This window comes from Epinephelus fuscoguttatus, linkage group LG15, assembly GCF_011397635.1.
Source record: "Epinephelus fuscoguttatus linkage group LG15, E.fuscoguttatus.final_Chr_v1".
Classification (NCBI taxonomy): Eukaryota; Metazoa; Chordata; class Actinopteri; order Perciformes; family Serranidae; genus Epinephelus; species Epinephelus fuscoguttatus.
The window spans coordinates 16,465,069-16,486,757 of NC_064766.1; the positions used below are offsets into that span (position 1 = coordinate 16,465,069).

The 21,689-nt window shown below is 40.7% G+C and overlaps 1 protein-coding gene across 1 annotated transcript in view; it reads right to left on the reverse strand.

Moving 5' to 3' along the window:
• The window catches only part of LOC125902627 (protein APCDD1-like), a 33,586-nt gene extending 12,352 nt beyond the window's left edge, over positions 1–21,234 (reverse strand). Inside the window, exons 1-3 of the mRNA XM_049599123.1 lie at positions 20,853–21,234; positions 11,889–12,075; positions 8,994–9,519 (exon numbers count right to left, since the gene is read on the reverse strand). Coding sequence (XP_049455080.1) covers positions 8,994–9,519; positions 11,889–12,075; positions 20,853–20,892 — 753 coding nt within the window. The 5' untranslated portion in view covers positions 20,893–21,234. The remainder of the gene's footprint in view (positions 1–8,993; positions 9,520–11,888; positions 12,076–20,852) is intronic.
• Positions 21,235–21,689: the final 455 nt, after the last annotated feature.

Here is a 21,689-nt window from a genome sequence, read left to right on the forward strand (position 1 = left end):
TGTGTGTGTGTGTGTGTGTGTGTGTGTGTAGTGTATTTTTACTGCACTTTTGCATCTGTGTTTGTGGTTCTGAGCAAGAAATATATACGTAGCACGGGGAAAAGAAATAAATACAGTGTGCAGAGAGGAAAATACATACGTGTGTTTTAACATATATGTGGATACAAGAACGAGAGTGGAAGGTGGGAGAGTTTCTGCTGCAGGTGTGGGAAAACATGTTCCAGATCTGCAGGAACTTTGAGCCCATAAAACACAGACAGCCTGAGTATGAGCTGGGGAAAAAAATGGCCTGACTATGAACACCTCTTTCTATGGATACTGGTAACACTGCTCATCTAAGGCAATGAACATACACACCATTCGGCCATAACAATAAAACCACTGACAGGTGAAGGGAATAACACTGACCATCTCATTACAATACCATGTTCTGTTTGAAAGACTTGGGTCCTGGCATTCACTTGACGCGTACCACCTACTCAAACACCATGGCAGACCAGGTGCACTCCCTCATGGCAACTGCACTCTACCAGTGGCAGTGGCCCCCCAGCAGGAAAGTACACCCTGCCACACTGCAAAAACTGTTCAGGAATGGCTTGAGTGACAAAGAGCACAATGTGTTGAGCTGGCCTTCAAATTTCCCAGATCTAAATCTGATCGACTCTAAGGATTCGCTGCTAACACCCCGGTGCCAGAAACCACAGGACATCCCCAGAGCTCCTGTGTCTATGACTCGACAGGTCAGAGCCAAGTCCGATCCAAGGTGGCCCCAACCTGGACAGGACTTGGCTCTGACCCATCAAGACATGGACACAGGAACTCTAAGGTACCAGTGTGTCCAACAGATACTCGATCAGATCCTCGGACCATTCCTGAGCAGTTTTTGCGGCGTGGCATGGTGCATTGTCCTGCTGGGGGGGCCACTGCCATCAGGGAGTGCCGTTGCCCTGAAAGGGCGTACTTGGGTCTGATTCAATGTTTGGGTGGGCGGAGCAAGTTAAGTGGTATCCACATGAATGCCAGGACCCGAGGTTTCCCAGCGAAAATTTGCACTGTAACAAGATGATCAATGTTATTTACTTTACCTATCAGTAGTTTTAAGGTTATGGCTGGTTGGTGTATTCAATTTAACTGAGCAAATAAATTCTGACAAAATTGTTTTTTTGTGCTTTCTATAAAAATTATAGAATAACAAAAAATAAAAAGGCAATATAAACCTCTATGTTGCAAGACTTTTTCCAAATCATTTTGTTCCCTTTACAGACACCTGATACTTCAATTACTTTGGTCAATTCGAGTGTCTTTTTATGAGAACATTGACTGTAAATTAAAACTATGATTAAATGATTTCTTATCTGACAGATGACATTGGCAGTGGCGTTTATTAGTCCCGAGTAGCATCTGCAACACACTCCAGCTATAAAGCAGGGCAGCCTATATGTAGCCTGGGGGTGAGTCTGTAAAGCACTCACAGTTGCTTTTTAAGCTTATGGTAATGGCTGAGGGTGGCTCAGATGAGTGTATTAACATTATTTATCAACTCCTCTCTTCTCTCATCTGGAAGCTGGGCAATAAGAGGCAGATTTTGGTAGGAAAATCATCCTGTAACAATAAAACCCTTAAGTAAGTGCAGCATATAAAAAGGTTAATATGTTAGCTGTGGTGATTACTGTTTGATGACGAAGTGAGTGTTGAAGCCAGTTCAGAGGTGCCCTAGGCGAGCTTTACACAACCCAGGATTTGTACAATTATTTGCAGGTTGCAAATAAAAGTTTTACTGTTGTTGTGACACCATACTTATCTCAAATATTCAAAATAATGATTCAAATCAAATTTGTTGAGGTTTTTTTTTTTTAGAAAAAAATAAAAAGAAAAGACTGCTGCCTCACTCAAGAAATATAAATTTAACGTTCTCTACAGTGTTTGAGTCTAAACATACCATAGTAAAAGGTATAGTTCAACATTTTGGGAAATTCAATTATACACTTACTTGCAGCAAGTTAGATAAGAAGGTTGATACCACGCTGGAGCTGCAGGTAGTAGCTGGTTAGCTTAGCTTAAAGAATGGAAACAGGGGATCAGCTGAAACTGAACAGACTTCCCATCCAAAAACGTGATGCTATGATTAACTATTTGCAAATTGGATGGGTGAAAGTAGGACTGGATAATCTAGAGAAAATTAAATACCATGATGTTGTTTACAAAATAGTCTCTATATACAGTAGGCAAACCCCGGAGATCTTGCCTACGGAAGAAGAGTGGAAGAGCCCTGGTTTCGAGTTGTAGGCTGTTTGTAGTCTGCGTGATATTGACCAATCACGTTTGAGCCGGCTGCAGTTGTTGCCAGGTTACACGGTCCGTAAGGTGAACTAACAAGGCGGAACATAATTGGCATCACTGCAAACTCTGAATCCATCGCAATGGTTCAGCATATTTACTTATATATAAACAGAAGTCAGAAACAGAAATTCGTCTCCTCCGTCCAAATCAAACCGTAATGACAAAAAAATCGGGGGTCTGCCCCCAGAGGCTGTATCGCCGTCTGCCGGAAGTCAGACGCTGAATACAGCCGATGGGTTCCAAGAATGTTTGCCAAATATCTTGGTATCAATGTTACAAAGATACTGTAAGTTGACTATCTGTGTTTTCATAAAATATTTACACAATGAGATTTTTGATAAGTAATCATCAGTAAAGTGGATGTAATGACTAAGTAGGTAAAGGCAAATAATAGAACAACTAGAACAGTCTGGAAAGTTCAGAAAATTACATCACTTTACTGTAATTAGAGCTGCTATTGACAATCAATTTAATTATTGATTAATCTGCCAATTATTTTCAATTGTTTGGATCATCTAAGTTTCTCAAAGTCCAAGGTTATGTCTTTAACTGTCAAAGATATTCAGTTTGATATGATCTAATACAGAGACAAGCAGGGAACTCCATTTTGACAGACTATTTTTGCATGGAAAATTACTTTAGCAATAATCAATTATCAAAGTTGGCAATTATGTTTCTGTTGATCGACTAATTGATTAGTTGGCTAATTGCTGCAGCTCCAATGGTAATGCAGCCTTTAAAACCAGGAAAAGACACACTTATCCTATCATAATATCCACAATCTAAGACGATATCTTCTCTCATATCATGACATTGATATGAAAGCCTGGACAAGCTGCTCTCAGTAAACTTTTGTAACATTTAAACAGTTGAAATACATGTGTAGGTACAGCAGGTGTCTTTGCCATTACACACAATGTCCAGCCTGTTGAAACTTGTGTCTCAATCAATTGTTGGCCCCTCATGTTGGAAGCAAAGCACTTTATACTCTGACTGGAACTGAAGGAAAATAAGGAAATGAGAAATGATATTACTGCCCTTGCATCATATAAATTATTTTTATTCATTTCATTTTTTTACTACTATATTTGGCAGCAACTTTTGCCTAAACTGACGTACAAATGAGGTACAATCCAAGCCACAGTAGATGGAGGAGAACTAGAACTGAATTTCACTTTGTTTGGCATCGATCTTTCATTTGGGTATTTTTGGGGATTACTGCCATAGTTCAGGGGAGGATGATGTCCAGAAGCAAACTTTTTATGAGGAACAGAAACCACGTCAGGCTTTAAAAGCCTTCTTGGTTGTATCATAGACATTACACCCATGTTTTTCTATGTTGGCATCCGTAGCGCTAGACCAGCATCTCTTCTGTAAGATGACTTCCAGGAATTCATAATAAGAGTCTTATCTTAGTCTACCTGGCTTCATTGCTCAAGTTTTAGATGTATTTCAAAGGGTTACAGGCTCAAAAAAGTATCAAGTGACAACAAAAACATAAATCAAACTCAGGAAAGCATAACGAATGAGTCTCTGCATGAGGGAGACATATTCAAACAGGACAACCACAGAAACACTTCAACAACAACAACAACACCCTTTCCAACAAGCATCATCATCAAGTAGTCGTTACTCTGCCTCGGTGACGCAGCAGTGAACCAGGCGACAGAAAATGGAGAAAACAGATTAGAAACAAATTTAAAAACAAAGTCTGCTGCCTTGCTCTTGCATCACTACTAAGATCCACCCAATAACCACAAATGAACATGTTGGCACCAGCAAATGTTCTGGACTGGGACCAGCTCTGGGTACACCGCTCAAGATTAATGGATTGGATAGTCACCATGGTAATAAAAAACTCCCTGAAAAGAAACCATTACAACCTCAAGAGATGGTCGGATTTAGTGCTTTTTGTGTAGAAAGGAGTGAAGTATTTTCTACCACCATTCCACCAGAAAAGTATAGAATATAAAACCTAATTGACTGTATGTGCATAGCTGGTGACCAATGGGGCCCAAAATTGACCAAAGCTATCAAATTAGTTGTGATGTTCAAAAAATGCTTATTATAATTCAGCCTTGTATTATAATAGAAGTATAACACCAAATTTAAGGTCCAGTGTGTAGGATTTAGGGGCATCTATTGGCAAAAATTGAATATAACACTCATCATTATGATTTTATTAGTTTGAAATCACCTGAAAGATAGAAAGATTTGTTGTGTTTATGTTCTTACAGAATGAGCCATTTATATCTACATATGTAGTGAGCCCTATCCCACAGAGTATGCCAGGTTGTTCTACAGGAGCCCAGAACAGACAAATCAAACACTGGCTCTAGATAGGGCCATTTGCGCTTTCAGGTTGGGCACCTTAGTTCTCCTAAAACACTTGGGACATGGGAGAGGTTTTAGTTCTTCAACCTCATCGCTAGATGCCACCAAACAGTCCTACAAACTGGACATTTAAAGAGTCAGTCGACCCAAAATTGAGCATGGCGTTAGTTCAGGCAGGACACAATGTCAAGTTCAGCTCACATCCCAGCTACATCAGCTGATCTCAAATAGCCAATCAACTAGTGGAGCAGCTAATAGATCACATGATTCCTTTCTATGCAACCAATTACAGAATCTCATTCAGGGCACCCTATTTAAACTGCTCTGGCCTGCCTACTGTTGCTGCTTCCTCTGCAAGCTGCTTTGCAACCTGCCTTCACCCCAGCTCCTCCTTTTCATGCTGTGTCTGACTTATGAGTGTCATTTCTGTTTGTCTTTGATCCTGCTCTGTTCTGTTCCCAGGGGGTCTTTGCTGCTGCTCTCCCTGCCTTAGGCTTTCCATGTAGGCACATGGAAGGGCAGAGAGGTGTGCTCCCTCCACCTTAGGTTTTCTGTGTAGGCCCGGGGAAAGGCAGAGAGGCCCCAGGACAGAGCCATACAGCCAAATATAATACTGCAAATGGAAATACAATATATATAGATAGTGAATTATAATAAAGTATTTCCTCACTTACCTCTACAGGGATCTAGCCAAGCAGATAATTTTGGGTCTATGTGCTGAGATTTTTATAAAACTGGTTCAGAGATTTCTGCCTCCAACAATTAAAAATGGAGGTCAATTTAATTTCACTTAAGTTGCTCAAAATGCTAAATAAATAGATTTTAAGCTAATGTTAGCAAACGGTTGCCTATTTACACATTTGGTTGACATAAAATAATTATAGCATTCCCTTTGAGTTGTGTTTCTGGCCACTTGATGAACTTAAAGGGGAACTGATTTTACACATCAAAGTGTTCACAGGTCTAAGGGAGCAATACTAAACCAGTATTCACCCTCCTTGTAGCTCTGTTTTAGTGTCCACCAACTCCTACGGGAAATATCTGGCTCTGTAGCTGCTACAGTAAATGCTCCTCTATGTTCACCAGGAAGTTTCTGACTGTGTCTGCTGCCAGGCACTTAACATGCAGCTGAATTTTTTCGGTGAAAGCAGCTGCTTGAGACAAAGTTGAGAGTAAATTAAGGCTGTAAGATTGCTGGCTGTAAACCCAAAACAAAAAGCTGAAAGACAATAAAACGCTCCTTAGAGCCGAGAGAAACATGCTGTTTTTTGCCTCACCATTCTGTATAAAAGGTAACAATGTGGAATTGGAGGACAGAGTTCTCTCAATAGAATCAACGTCTGTGTAAAAAGGACAGCCAGCAGGACGCGTTACGTGTGCGACCCATCATTGGGAGATTTAAAAGGCAGCTGACAGCAGTTAGCAGCTAACTCATAGAGGAAGAACAGCAACCATTAATGTCTGCAAATTGGGAAGACAGTGAGGTCCGGGAGTTCATTACCCTCAAAGCAGAGGACAAGATCAGCTGTATAACAGAGACAGTAAATGTTATTGCGATGTTAGGATATTGTTATTTTTTAGAACGTGTTGCCAACAAGTATGTGAAATGTCACAGGAGAGGCCAATGCTGTTGTGTTACACGACACCCCGTTCACACCTCGTTTGCTTCTGGAATGCCGGCATGCTATATAAAATAACACACTGCCGTGGCATGATGCCAGTGTTGTTTCTGTGTAAAAAAAAAAACCCCAAAGAGCTAGTGTAATGAAAGGACTTTGTTGCAGCTCTATTGCATGATCTCTGTGTAAAAGGGCAAAAGTTACTTGACCATTGTATACTGATTAGATTAACTTTACCAAAATATCAGCAGCGTGATGTCTTAAGAAACAACTGGACACTTGAAAGATGGGTTTCTTGAAAAAGATGTTGTAATGTTTCAATGCTGTTAGCACCACAGGCAGATCTCCATTTACTTCAGTTATATTTGGGAGGTAGCAGTAAAACAGGTCTCTCAAAACCTTAGCAAGCAAAAACAAAATTATCTGCATGGATATCTGCTGCAGGTAAGTGAGGCAATATGTTCATTTGTAATTTTGGTGAACTGACCCTTTAAGGCAGTGCTGTAATTATGTTAAAACTCTTTGGAAGTGCATCTGAAAGTGAATCACACCCCACCTTCCTTTTCATTCAGGAAAGACTGAGGCGAAATAGAGCACATGCAACACTTTGATTTGAGCCTCAGGCATGCATGAAATCAGACCTGGTATGTGCTCGCTGGAATAATTCATATGGCCGCATGATTCCAAATTCTAGGAATACCACATGTTGATCACTCCCAGAGATAGGCTGGGTTTCACATTGCGCCTCTGTGGGCCAGAGGGGCTTAAAGAGAGCAGCTCTGGTCATTACAGCACCACAGGGGAGCTCGTCTGATCACAGATCCTCACTCCACACTGTGTTTACATTCTGATCAGCAACACCAAGCCCCCATCATCCCCATACAAATGGATGTTTATTTAGACAGCGGACCTGAACAGGATTTCATTGTAATCTCTGTAGAGGGTGACAGTGAAAACATCACTCTAGGGTTTCACCCAGCGGGGAAACTGCTGTTCAGCAGTGTAAATAGAGAAATTACATCCCCTAAGCACAGCAGAGGAAAGAAAGGGCTCTTTCTTGACGGTAGATTTAGGAGATGAAGTCAGTATGGCCATAGTGTCTGGTTTCTACCAGTGCAAATGTTTAGTGTAGAAGGGCAAGATTGTTGACATACACGCTGATCCTAAATCAGATTTGGATTAAACAGTATTAAGTCTTAGAGGGCGGTTTGTCGCTGCAGACAGGTGGAGTTTACTGCTACAGAAAATTCATACTGATAAGTCCACCACTCAAACAAGACGTAGGGAGTTACTTTCAAATACCGTTTTCCCCAGGTTTCCTCACAGCCCTGCGTAGGCTACGCTTAAGATAAACTCACATAAAAGAACAGTGTTCTTAAGGTCAGCTCGTGCTCTCTATGGTGTGTGTGGTCTTTGCGGTGCGGAGGGTCGACACAGTGGGAGTTGAGTTCAGCAGAGGTTCTCCACCGAGCTGCATGCTCAGGACAGAAAACAAAACTCTACCTCCGGCTCGGTCGTGCATTCCAACAAACACAAAAGACAGTGGACGGGAAGAGTTCTCACACTGGTTGCTGCACAAGCGACTACTACTGGTAAGTCTGTGTGTACACCTCAACAAACTAACAGTATGATGAATACTAATATTGATAATATTGGCATTAGGGGTGGGCGATATGGAGAAAATCAAATATCACAGTATTTTTAACCAAATGCCTATTGGTACTTTTACAAAAATATCTGTATAATGAGAGTAATGTAAAGACGAAGTAAAAGGCAAACAAAAGAATAGCTAAAACAATCTGGTGTGTTCAGAAAATGACACCACCATCCATCCATCCATCCATCCATCCATCCATTTTCGTAACCATTTATCCTTGAGGGCTGCGGGGGGACTTATCCCAGCTGACATTGGGCGAGAGGCAGGGTACACCCTGGACAGGTCACCAGACTATCACAGGGCTGACACATAGAGACAGACAACCATTCACGCTCACATTCACACCTACGGGCAATTTAGAGTCACCAATTAACCTGCATGTCTTTGGACTGTGGGAGGAAGCTGGAGTGCCCGGAGAAACGCTGACACGGGGAGAACATGGGGCGACAGTGCTAACCACTATACCACCGTGCCGCCCATTGCAAGGAAACGTTCGCGGGTGATATGATGTCTGTGGCCTCTGAGAACTGCAGACAAAGATTGATTTTTGCTTCCCAGACTGTTTCATATGAGCAGTTTTTGGAGGCCTAAAGATGTGAAAGTCTAGTATTTAACAAGAAACAAAAAGTATACAGTCATGTATTTGAGCTGAATTGAGCTATGAATGTGTGCACCAAATTTGACAGCAATCAATCCAGTAGTTGTTGAGACATTTCACTCAGAATGACACATCAATCTCATGGTGGCTCTCATGGAAAAGGTCAGGGGATCAGTAGGTTACACTGTCTGAGAAACATGAATGTTCCAAAATGGTGGACTCATCAACAGACAACCAGACAGAAGATCAGGAAAGTCCGAAAGAAAAACAACAAACATACTTTTGTGATACAGAATTCTGTTTATCACCTCACAACCCCTTACAAATGTCTTGTGATCCCTTGGGTGGAGAAATCTACAGAATTATAGCAGCTCTGAATAAACAACATTGTTCCCCCTCATCCCTCTGAACTAGCCTAATTGAGACACGATCATTAGGGGCTTACCTTGGCATTTTGCAGGGCGGTCTGGTAGCTGGATGGTTTGTAGTACAGCCTTTGGGACGGGTCGGTGTGGATGTCTCCTAGAAACAGCTCCTCCACCAGGTGATCCAGGTTGTGATGCAGGTACTGCTTCTCCACCCTCAGCAGCTGCAGCTCGTGCATGGCAAAATTAAGCTCCCTGGAGCAGTCGTAGCCACCCTCCTCGCTCCACAGCTCGTAGAGCACACTGGGCTCCCAGGGGCCCTTCACGGCCCCTCTGCAGCTGCGGTTGAGCCTCTGGCTGAGCTCCTTGGCCACGGTGGCTGTGTGACAAACCATCTGGACGCGGTGGAGGTGGTACTCCGCCTCTGTGCCGCCGCGGATGATCCAGGAGGCCTGGCGTAGGCGCAGACGACCCCGGATGACCAGAGTGTAGGTGGGTTTGGTGCAGTGGTTGTCCTCGTAGTAGAACTGGTGAGCCTGGAAGGTGTTGTTGGGGTAGAAACTGTAGGAGCGCGTCAGGAACTCTGGGCCAGGTCTCACCTCACAGCTGCAACAGAAAACAGAGGTCTCAGATAAACACTAGGCAAGTTTGCATCCAGAAAATGTTAATAAAAAGAGGAGCTTAGTGTTTTAGTTCGCAGCAAGACCTTCCTTTATTTTTTGTTCCCTTAGCATAGCCTTCGTCTGCAAAATATATCGGAGTCAAGCTGCTTTTTAAAAGACCTTCTGACTTCACAAGTGCATGCTCTTCCACAACATGTTTGCTATTCTTTTGTGTAAAATACTGTTAAAACTGAAAATAAGGTCTATGAGAAATTTAAATTTGGCATGAAATTATAAACTGAATTATAATGAAGAGAACAAGAGGAATTACTCTACGCTGCCTTAGACCAAATCTTATTTACCATGGTTTTGTTTCTACCCTCTAAGCAGCCACAGTTTTTGGTTTATTCCAGTATAGTAAGGTGGTCAGTTTGCAGAGACTTGGAAACTTGCTTAAGATCCCTATGATCCATTACATCAAACTTTTAATCCCCACTTTTTTTGTAGGGGGGATTAAAGAAAAGTCATGTTTGTGCGTGTTCATGTGCAAACTTTGTGTTGCATTCATGGAAAGTGCTAACCTGCACCCTGTGAGTAGGTTTACACTGGCCAGATACATTCTTCATTGTTTCAGGGAATAGTGTATTTTAAGTACCCTAAAAATACAGTACATATATGTTGTGATTATTTCTGTGTGAGGGCAGGGAGAAGAATGATTTAGAAATTATTTTGTAGTTTTTGCCTAGAAATTTTATTTTATTGTCTTAGATGATTATGGGTTAACTTTGATTTGTCACCCTGTTTTAAAGCAAGAGGTAGAATCTTCTGAAGGAGAGTTCAGTGTTAGAGCTGAAGTTGGTTTGATTCAGGTGCAGACCTGGGGCACGTTCAATCTCAAAACGGTTTCCAGGTTGAACGACATGTTTCCCCGAAACAATGTGCAATGGGCTTTGAGGTATGCTTTCTCTGGTTTGGTGGGAGGTGTTACCCAAGCAACCAGCAGCAACTTGTATATAAACCTGATTCTGGTAGATCATACATTTTTTGTTTTTATTTAACACTTGCTTTAGCAATGTAAATGTTTGTTTTCAATGCCAATAAAGGCCCTTCTAATTAAACTGAACTAAACACAGCAGTTGTAAAAAGGCAGTGCACCTATGTAAAACAACAGGGTGCCCAACACACTACCCTTTCTGTTTAAATAAAGGTTTTGCTACATTTTGCCCTGCTGGAAGTTTGCCATTCGCAGCCCAGTGGCCATGAGCCTAACTTTTCTTTTGTTGACTTCTGGATCTTATGTTCTTTGGGAAAAGCTTTTGTTTATTTGTGTATTCACAGCCTCACCAAAACCAGCCTGAACTGCTTATTGGTTCTATAAAAACTTTAAATAAAAATGACACTGGGTAAAGATTATTCTGGCCTCCATGTGTTTTCCTTCCACCACCCGGTCAGTCCTCAGACAGTCAAGATTGATGATTTGGTGGATGCATTTCTTTAACAGGCGATGGATTTTTTTAAATGCAAGCCAAAAAGCCAACAAAAAAGTGTTCAGATGTTTAGCAGATGACCATGAAGTACCACAAATGCACCAACAAAGCACTTTCAAAAACAGTCCCTGCTCACAAAAGGATGATGAAGAGGAAAGAGAGCGCTGTAAGTTTATTTTCTTCTGTGTCATTACCACTGCATGGTTCAGCTCAACTCGACTCTGCTTGACTTACTTTTGGTACCAGAACTTTTCTCAATTTTGTTTTCCACTGCAGATAGTACCCCGTCAATGAAGGTGGGATTCTCAGTTGATCGTCATAGAAACTGCTGTGACATCGTCTTCAATGTGTCACAATGCGTGTTTCTCTATTCAACACTTGCTGGAACTTTTCATCTGCAATCAAACAGGATAATGTCTGCACTTTGTCAACTGACCACGGTGTGGTTTTGTGGGCTGCCATTTAAAAAAAATCTAGGTCAAGTGAATAAAAAAATGCAGCTGCTAATGACAGTAGCTTGGCTATTCAAAAATGGCAGGTTTGTGCAGGATGTCCCTTGTCGTGCTAGTGACGATTCTTGTGCAATCAGCGGTCTGGAGGATTTAAACTCCTGACTTCAAAGTATTGGCTCAGCTCGCTTGGACCATCAACCAAAGTGGTACCAAAAGACAAACGTTTGCAAGCAAGCTGAGTTGAGTCTTGCCTGTACCATGATGTGGAAATGAGGCTTTACTGTTGCTTGAAAAGTATGAACACTCTAAAACCTCACAGTATATTCTTAAAATTCTTAAACATATAGGGGCTAGCTGCATTGGATTTCGTTTGCCAAACTTCCTGCCTTCCTGCATAAAAGATACACATAAAACAGAAGTCCACGGTTGTTTACCTGGTGGACACCCAGTGACCCTCGACGTTGGGAGGCATCTGCACAGTGATTCGGGCTCCATTGTGGAGGTGCTTCAGCATGTGCTGGCACTGGGAGTCTTTAAGCGACCGGCCAAAGGTTTTCTCCAGAGAGAGACGGCTGGACCGTCCGTCTGAGTAGTGAAGAGAGGAACCACCTTCGGCCCAGCCTATGGAAACAATAAGGACACAAAAAGGTTTAGTTCAGGTGAGATTTTACCTTTATTCATTTACTTGGTCTTCTTTTAGGCATGAGAGAAATGATTTTATTGTTAAAACATCAAATTTGGAGGATATTAGTCTCTTTATTTCTTTATTTTCAAGTATCAATGTAGTGTTATGAATTATACTGAAATCCTGAATAGATACATGATAAAAATTGAGGTTTAAATGTTGAATAAACCACTTAAGAATGAGTTTAGTTTGGCAGATCCTTTTTCTTTTAGTCCTTTACACCCTAATAAATGACACAGCTGCTTTTAAGGCAGCTGATAAAGTCAAAAACACTTTGATCAAATGGAGAAAGACGTTGTCTTGTTGGTTTCTCTCTCATGTTTTCACTCTGCTTATTCAATCACTCAGGCCTCTTTGAAGTGTTTAGAGGGTTTTATGTAGCCATTTTAACTCATGTCATCACCCGGGGATTACAGGGCTTTATCAGAGACCTGCAACACCTGTCATGAGTGGAGTCTTTATGGGTTAATATTGGCTGAACATGTGATGAAAAGGCAAAACTTCAATGTCCAAGCTGAAGAAGTGATGGGTGGTTTCCACAGCAGACTTGAACAAATACTAAAACCAACTCTGAAATTAAGCTACAAACAAAGTTGAAAAGGATAAGAGCAGTACTCAAGTTTGAAAGCTCAGAGTTCCCACCCTGTCCGCATACCCTCGAAGCAGCACGTGAAATAACAATACCTTCAACAATAGGCTGAGCTTAAGGGGATAAAATATCGGAAATGAAAGCATTTTCAAAGCCTGCAGCCAAAGAAAAGCCTTGAAGCTAACATTCCAGCGAGGATTTATTCCATGTAATACTCTAATATCACCAAAATCTACCTTGAAATATGAAGACTTTGCCTTAAATTCTTTCAGTTTGGACCTGACTTGCCTGGCAATATCATTTAACGCCTTGGAATGCTGCTGTGGTTGCCTCTGTGCTTTTAATTTGAGACTAATAACACCAAGGGAGGAACAAAAAAACATCTGATTAGAAGACGCTGAAAGCTCTATGAAGAACAAAGCTTCATCCAGTTGTTTTACACCCAGCGAGGCAGCTCTTATGTGTGTTAGCCGAAGCTTGTGTGTAAATCACCACATCACAGCGCTGCTCAGTGGAAACACTGGACAGTTGGGAGACTTGATCCCCAGACTCAGCTGGTGGCATTAGTAACGCTGCTGGCAGGAGCTGTGTTAAAAATCAAAGAATAGGCTTCACAGTTTGCTCTGTGTGTGTGTGTGTGTGTGTGTGTGTGTGTGTGTGTGTGTGTGTGTGTGTGTGTGTGAAGCCTTTTTTTTTGCACCTGCAGAAAGCCTGGACACCGAGTGGCTGTGAACAGCTTGTTTTTACAAAGAGGAGAGCAGAAACTAGCACTAAGTGTTTGTGTGTGTGACTTTAAAAGGAAACCTGGTGAGATGTTTAATGCAAACACACTTTTAACCTCACTGAGGTTTCCGCGCCTCGGATTTATAGCAGGTGAACTTCAGGGTAGGAAACACTCACACAGCATATTTTCTAGCTCAGAACACCAGTATATCCCTGCATACATGCACAGATGCACAGAATACACACAACTGTATTTCTTCAATGGAAAGTATTGAAGGTACAAAGACACTTTCAGCTATAGAGCTGTATCTCTAACTCACGTACACTTGTTTATGCCTTTAAGAACTGAAATGATGAGTTCATTTATGAAATTAGTCCTTCAACAGAAAATAAATCAGCCAAAAAGTGATAATTTATTAATATAGTAAAGTAAAAGTAAAAAATACAAAGAATTGAGTCTCTCTAATGTGCATATTTGCTGTTTTTTTGTCATCTTCTATGACAGCATATAAAACCATTTGAAGACATCACCTTGTGTGCCTTATCACTTTTTACTATTTTCTGATATTTTATGGCCTAAATAATTAGTTGCTTAAAGGGATAGTGCACCCAAAAATGAAAATTCACCCATTATCCACTCACCCATATGCTGAGGGAGGCTCAGGTGAAGTTTTAGAGTCCTCACAACACTTGGGGAGATCCCAGGGGAGAGGGGGTAGCAACACAACTCCACCTAATGCAGGCTTACGGCCTGTAGCTCTAACTGCCTCTCTGTGCGCCTCACTCACGTGTGCGCGCTTGTGTGTGAGACCAGCGAAAGCTACAATGAGGCTAAAAACAGAGTTCAAATGATGTTTTTCCAAACAACTTTTTATGTTGGGGCTTTAGGACACTTGGATCACTATGGACGAGCAGTATGGAGATATTTTGTGGTTTCAATTATGTGTTTTTGGACGTTTGAATCTGGGGCGCCATAAGCCTGCATTAGGTGGAGTTGTGTGGCTACCCCCTCTCCCCTGGGATCTCCCCAAGTGTTGTGAGGACTCTAAAACTTCACCTGAGCCTCCATCGGCATATGGGTGAGTAGATAATGGCTGAATTTTCATTTTTGGGTGTGCTATCCCTTTAACTAAGCTAATACTTGGGTTGATTTATAATGAAAATAATTGTTATTTAAAGCCCTTTCAATTAACAACCAATGCCATCTGAGCAGTAATTAACTATGTTAAGCAATTCATTGAAGCTTCAGCTGGTGGGCTGGTACCTGGATTGCTCATTTTTTCATCTGTAAAAAAAGAGTTTTCCTTTCCTTTGACTAACGTTTCAAAATAATTGATAACAATTAATGCATAATGAAAAATGCTGGATAATTATTTCAGAATTTATGGGAATTTGGGGGTAAGGATTACCATTGATTACCAAAAGTTTGATTGCTTGTTATGGAGACAGCTCATTGGTAGTAAGTAGTCTTTTGTTAAAAGGCATGAACCACATTACAGTTGTTCAAAGATGAGCTGTGGTTGAAAATGCTGGGAAGAACTAGTAAGTGGGTTTTATATATACTGTATATTTACAAATTGTTACTCTCTGAGCAAACAGTCTCACCATAATGTCTATTTAATGGATTATTTATCTTCATAAAGAGCCTATTTTAAATCCCATCAGCATTACACACAACACCAAAAACTGAATATAGTCAATAAAAAAGGGCAAATCTGATTATTTTATAAAATGATGATGATGATTTTTGACAGAGGATTCCCAGCAACCCAGCAGGGCTGGCAAAATCTACTCAGCTCTGCAAGAATTTATGTAAATGTTGTATCCAAACACAGAAATATGCTGATCATAGGATGGTGAATCCTCTGCTTACATTCTGCTGTGCTTTCTAGGGATTCTGGGTAATGTATGCCCTCTCCCAACGGAGATACTGAATTAATGTATTGTTCCAGTATCCACAATATCTTAGTTTCCTTCCCAGCTTCCAAACAAATCGAGGACCTCACTTTTTCCTCAGTTAAAAACACATGTAATGTTAAAAAAGAAGAGCTGATTTATACTCTAATCTGTGAATAACTTGCATCAAATAAAAAGAACATCTAGTATGGATCTTATTTAGCTGTTTTTGGTAACAGATGTTGGAAACAAACTGTTAATGTTTCTGTATCTGATGTTAAACTCTGTGATTTGATGTTAAACTATGCAGCAGCAACAAACCTGATCCAGAGTCAGCTCGTCAGACTTGTTTAAGGTTTATTTGTGGCTTTGTGAAAATATCATAATTATAATGAAGCACACGCTTTTTTGGAGTAATTCTAAACACAGTTACAAATCTTTTTTACAAAGAGTTTTATTACATGAAAAATGAGAGCTCACAATGGAAAACAGGCTTATGGGGAAACAAATGAGGAAATGATTAAAAAGAGGTTATGTGTGTAGCCTGTTTGTAAAATTACTTTTTAAGAGGAAGCGTCATACAACTCTTTCTATTCTTATTTAACGAGTGTTGAATGTGTGAGTGGTGGGAGTTTCTTCCAATAGCTGTCTTGAATAAAAAAAAAAAAAAAAATTAAAAAAAAGCTTTCCCCACATTAAGGCAAATAATCAGACCGGCTGGACTCGAACCCTCTTTGGTCCCTCGCTGCTGCTGCTTTCCCAAACTGCTGCTCTCTATCTAAATCAAAGCGCCCACAAAACTCCCAGAGCCCCAAACCACAGAGAACATTTCCAGTTGGCCTGAGCCCACCAGTGAGGTAACAGCACTGGGACCCCTGACAAGCAGAGAGACTCCACATCGTTTATGGGAAGAAAAAAGTCCAGAAGTGCCAGAGCAGAGACCAGACAAAGGACTGTTCTTTGTGTTATCTTAGCATTTGGCAGCGACCATGACGGAGTTGAAGGGAATGGAGGAAATAACACAACATTTAGGGATTTTGACTTTAAAGTCACAAAGTACAGTGGTACAATTTTAAAGAAATAGTGGTGCTTGAGCATTTTTTATTTTGGAAATGGGAAATATTGTACGTTCTGTTATCCAACACACATTTATCTGACAACTCTAGGTACAAGTCTCTTTATGCAGATTAGAAATGTACATTTAGCTCTAAGTGTAGTCATAAAATGTTTCTGTTAGTAACAAGGGTCTACAGCCATGCTAGTGGCTAAATGCTAACATCAGCATACTAACATGCGACAATATAAGTCTCGGAGGACGGTCAGGAGTGTGAGGAACAATCTACACACACAAAAAGCCTTTGGACAACAAACTTAAGAGTCTATAGCCATGCTAGAAGTACTGTGACACTGTAGCACTGACTGTATGTAAAGGTGGACAACACGTCTCCACTTCCTGCAACTGTACAAAAATGAGGCCAAAATACCGCGGATATGGCCGCTGCATTTGGAGCCAGAGTGTGCATAGTAGGAATCACCTTGGTATTGAGTTCCCACCCATAAACCCGTCTGAGAAATCGCGAGCAGCACCACTGATCGCAAGCACACAGACTGACACACAGACATAAATCTTGATGTCAAATAAATAATTAAAACCAAACTTATGAGCAAAACGAACACTTGAGCAGACATCAATTTGATATTAACAACCCAAAATCACAGAAATAAGTTTTGGGAATACTTTACTTGACGTGGACTTGAATCTTTTAGTTTGGCCCATGTCCAATCCACTAATATGGAGGGGGCGGGGTTTATGACCTGCACTGCAGCCGGCCACAGGGGGGCGATTGAGATGTTTTGACTCCATGTTTGGGTAGCTGTCATGTCGTTCATCTTTATTATACAGTCTGTGGGTTATAGTATTTGTAGCATGTTAATGCTAAATGATGCTAACGTCAGCTAGCCTGGGAAAAGCATCCTGATGACATGAGCTCAACATTCTGTTTCGTTCTCTGTCTCTAGCTCTAGCTCTGCCGCCTCCCAAAAACACTTTCCAGAAATTAAAATCCAATCAGGGCCAATCAGGGATCCCCACCACAGCTGACAATGTAAGCAGCCAATCGGGGACTGTGTTGTAGTTGGTGAGGTAAAATGCAGGCTGCAGCTTGCAGAACAGTAATGGCCTTTCCCGCTCCCTCGTGAGTAAACACAGCACTAAGTGAACTTATTGCAGAAACAGTGTCAATGACCACACTTAAACAAGAACAAGAGTGTGATTGTTGAGCTCAGGTCAGGATGTTCATCCCAGGTTAAACATCAGTGTGATGGCATGCTCACAGTGACAACGCTAACATATGAATGTTTAGCAGGCATAATATTTCCATTTGTGTTGGAATGCTAACAAAGGCTAAGTAGCACTAAACACAAAGTTCGGCTGAGGCTTTAGTCTTTTTTTTTTTTTTTTTTTTTTTTTTTAAAAAAGGTATTTGGTCATAAACCAAAGATTAGAAAAAATGCCTTTTTGATCCGATGATGATTTCATCCTGAGGGGGATATTAATGTCATGGCAATTTATTCAACTGTTAGAAGACAGTTTATTAAAAGTAAAAAATGCCAACCTCATGGTGGTGCTAGAGAAATCTCATTTGGTAACCACGAATGGCTCTACAAAATGTCATGTCATTACAAGAGGTAAAGTTGTATCACCAAAGTCAGACGATTCATCCTCTGGGGATCATGAATGTCTTCACAGAATTTCATTGCAATCCATCAAACATCCATCTATCTATCCATCCATCCATCCATCCATCCATCTAAAAATCATATTAACCTTTAAAAAACTCTGAGAAAATAATTCTTGTTTACGTTTCATGACACAAGTAACATTCCACATTAACTAAAATGCAAAGTGTACACTAACAGGGCCCATTCAGTCTCATCTCAAAGTGCATTTAGTAGCTTTTCTGGAGCTATAGAGTGGTCAGAAAAAAATGGGAATTTGAGCTTCAATTCTGTGACAAACTCAAGCTGTTGATGAAGATCATGTGACATGACTGAAGGTCCAAGAGCAGCTACTAAATGGACCTGGAGGTGAGATCATTTTGTCAAAGGTTCATTCTTCACTATCAGCACTTTTCCTGCAGGACTGAAGAATATTCTCCTGGCGCTGTGTTGCTATTCTCAAAAAGATTTTGACGTCTTCCTTCCCGACTGAATGAATCACCACTGAGACACTGCGGAGACAGAAGTGGGACACGCTGGGCTGCCTGACGATTAGCATCATTTGTATCCCCTCCATCTGTCTTTCCTCTGTCTTCCCCCTGTTGGTTTATTTGAACTTGTGACCACATTTTCTTTGTGCTGCTGCAGTTTGTCTCCGTTTGTCAAACTTATCTTGACATGATTTCTAGGAATCTTTCTTGTTCCCTTGATATGATGTTATTTTGCTTATTTCCACGCTGATGCCTCTGCAATTAAACCTGCAGCACTTACTACTTGGAGTTATGTTAGTTGTCTCGTGTTTCTTTGAAAACTCAAACATCACAGTGTTGATCACACTGAAACATGATGGTAAGTGTCGCTCAGCCTAACAAGACCTCAGCTGTGGTAGCGTTAGTATCAGAGCGAGACTGATGTATTAGCAGGCTGATGTCATCAGCCGATATCGCCTTAAAGTGGCAGTGTAGTATTTCTTTTGTTAAGATGGTTTTATACGCCCATTTAAAAAAATCTGACCCGCACAGTAGCAAATCCATTAACATATTAAATTTTGTGTTTTGTTAGTTACATATATGCAACAAATCAACAAAACATATGGCTGAATATACACATGATACATGGTGCATTAAACTTTCTCTTCATATAGTACATTTTCCTGTATTTGTATGTGTTAATGGACATTAAAAACATTTATTGATAATGACTAATAAACCAAATTTCCCGTGAAGCTTACTTGTTAAAATTGAATGTGATCTTAGTCAAGTTTAATTATTTAACTGTCAAATATCAGTCCTCAGTACTAGGACTGTTACAATATCAGAATTTCTAACATTTATACAGTACCTTGAAAAATATCAATATTTAATACCGTTGAGGAAGACTGATTTTGAGGGCATACAATTTAAATTTTTTATTAAAAGGTAAATATAACAAGGCTATAAGATGAAGACGACAACTTTCCCTTTCTTGTTTAGTAGCAGAGAATGACAGACTGACTGTGGTAAACGTTAACAATGAGAGCAAGAAAGAACTACTGATCCTGGTGTATCGATGCTGCGGAAAATGAGTATTGAATCTGTTTCAAATATTCAGAATTGATATGTATGGATCAATCAATACTTTTGACAGCACTACTCAGTCCATATCAGAGCTCTACCAATATCGGTTTTAGCCTCAGACATAAGATATCAGTCAAGTTCTAGTTTGTACTTGTGATAACAATGATTAAATGGTGTTGTTTTTTAATAACATTTTGTCTACTTTATGTACTGGCAGTGACTAAAATTCGAGAGCAACTTACACATATCTTCACTTTTTATCAATCTAACATCAAGATGAACATAAAAATTTGTGAGATAGGATATTAGTTGAGCAAACAGTTTGTAAAATGCTGAATATTTGCTTATGTAATAAAACTTACAGACCCCATCGAGGCCCAGCAGAAGTCTCATATGAGTAAAAAGGTGACCTACAGCTGCTGCTCCATGTTTCTTCCTGTCTTTCATAAACTTTGCTATTTGACTCTCCTAAATTCTCACCGAGGTTTTTTCTCTCTCCCCCTGTAAATTTACTGCGCACACTAATCTAGGCTGACAGTGCATTTTCATTGCCACTAGGAAAGGCTGCAATAACACACCACTTAATTGAATGTTGCATTCACTTAAACACACTTAAGGATAAGTGGACTCAAAAATATCGTTTTATCTCAACCCAGTCATTTGAAGTCGCAGCCAAATGTTGCCTTCCACTGTCACTGCCAGCAGATGGATTGGGTCAACTGCAGTCCCATAATCCTCTGCTGCTCAGACAGGGTTTTCATCAGGAATGGATGTTTTAAGTGGCTCTTAACTCCCCGTGCTTTCATCTGCCCTGCAGCCCTGGGGGAAGCTTTTTATTGCCTTTTAGCCTTCAAACATGTTCATCACTGTGGCATAAGGGATAACTTAGCCGGAAAATATTATCACTATTAGTCCTGTTGGACACAAACACACACAGCCATGACGGTAAACAGGTGTGCAGAGGTGAAGAGGGGCATGTCAGGTTCCTATCTGACATTTATGCTTTACAGAAGAAGTAGTAAACATTTTAAAATCCACTGCACTTTCTAAAAATGCATTAATAATATGGATGATGTCATCCTTCTTTATGGTTTGTGCAGCAGCGCTTCTATAACAGGCTGTTTACGCACTGTGTTTTGCATGCACACGTGGAGTCAAACATGTTTCCACTCAGACCTCCACACTTGCTGCACTTCGTGGATCAAAGTCAATTCATGGAAAAGTTTCTTACCCAAAAAAGCAACGAGGAGCAGTGTAGATGACGGCCCCATTCCGCTCTCTGGGGGGACTGAAACGAGCTTCACTGGTCACACTGGGGAGATCGGCTTTTCCTTTACGCAGCGTCCTTATTGATTCCGACACAAATCCTCACATTATGTATCCAAAGCGTGGAGCAAATACTCCTGAGATATCCGAGCATCATAGGAAACACACCTCCGGTTCTCTACAGAGGATAAAACCCTCCGATGCACCTGGTTCAAAACAAAGAGTCGCACATAGAAAAGGAAGGAGAGTCCAAACTTTACAACTCTGGAGGAGTTCAACGCTGTGGTTCACTGTTGAAATGGAGCAGCTCGGTTGCTTTTACGCGCGTCCTCCGTGCGCCCTGGAGGAGTGTTTGTACGTGTGTTCAGAAACTGGACTCACCCCCGCCTCCGTACGGATTTTAGGGGCGTGGAGTGTGTGGAAGTTTTCTCCCGTTAGGTGCACACTGCAAAAAGTTGCCCATGTGAACAAGGTGTGTTGGTCAGCAGCTGAACTGTTGAAATTTTTTGAGTCTTAAAATATGTTCAGATAAACTGAAATAACTTTGAATTCTCTTAGTACCTCAAATACAAACTTGCAAAGCAAAACAACATCACATCATCATAACATCGTAGTGCCAAATCTGTATGTTTTCACATTATTTTAAATTAAACATAACAATTAGATTTTACAAGCAAAATCTTCAAAATGAAAAGTGAATTGAAACTCAACTTTACATCAGAAAATCTAAGGTTTTTGTTGTCTGGGTTGTTTGCAACCATGCAGGTTTGTGTGCACGAGTCCCAAAATGAAAAACCCCCAG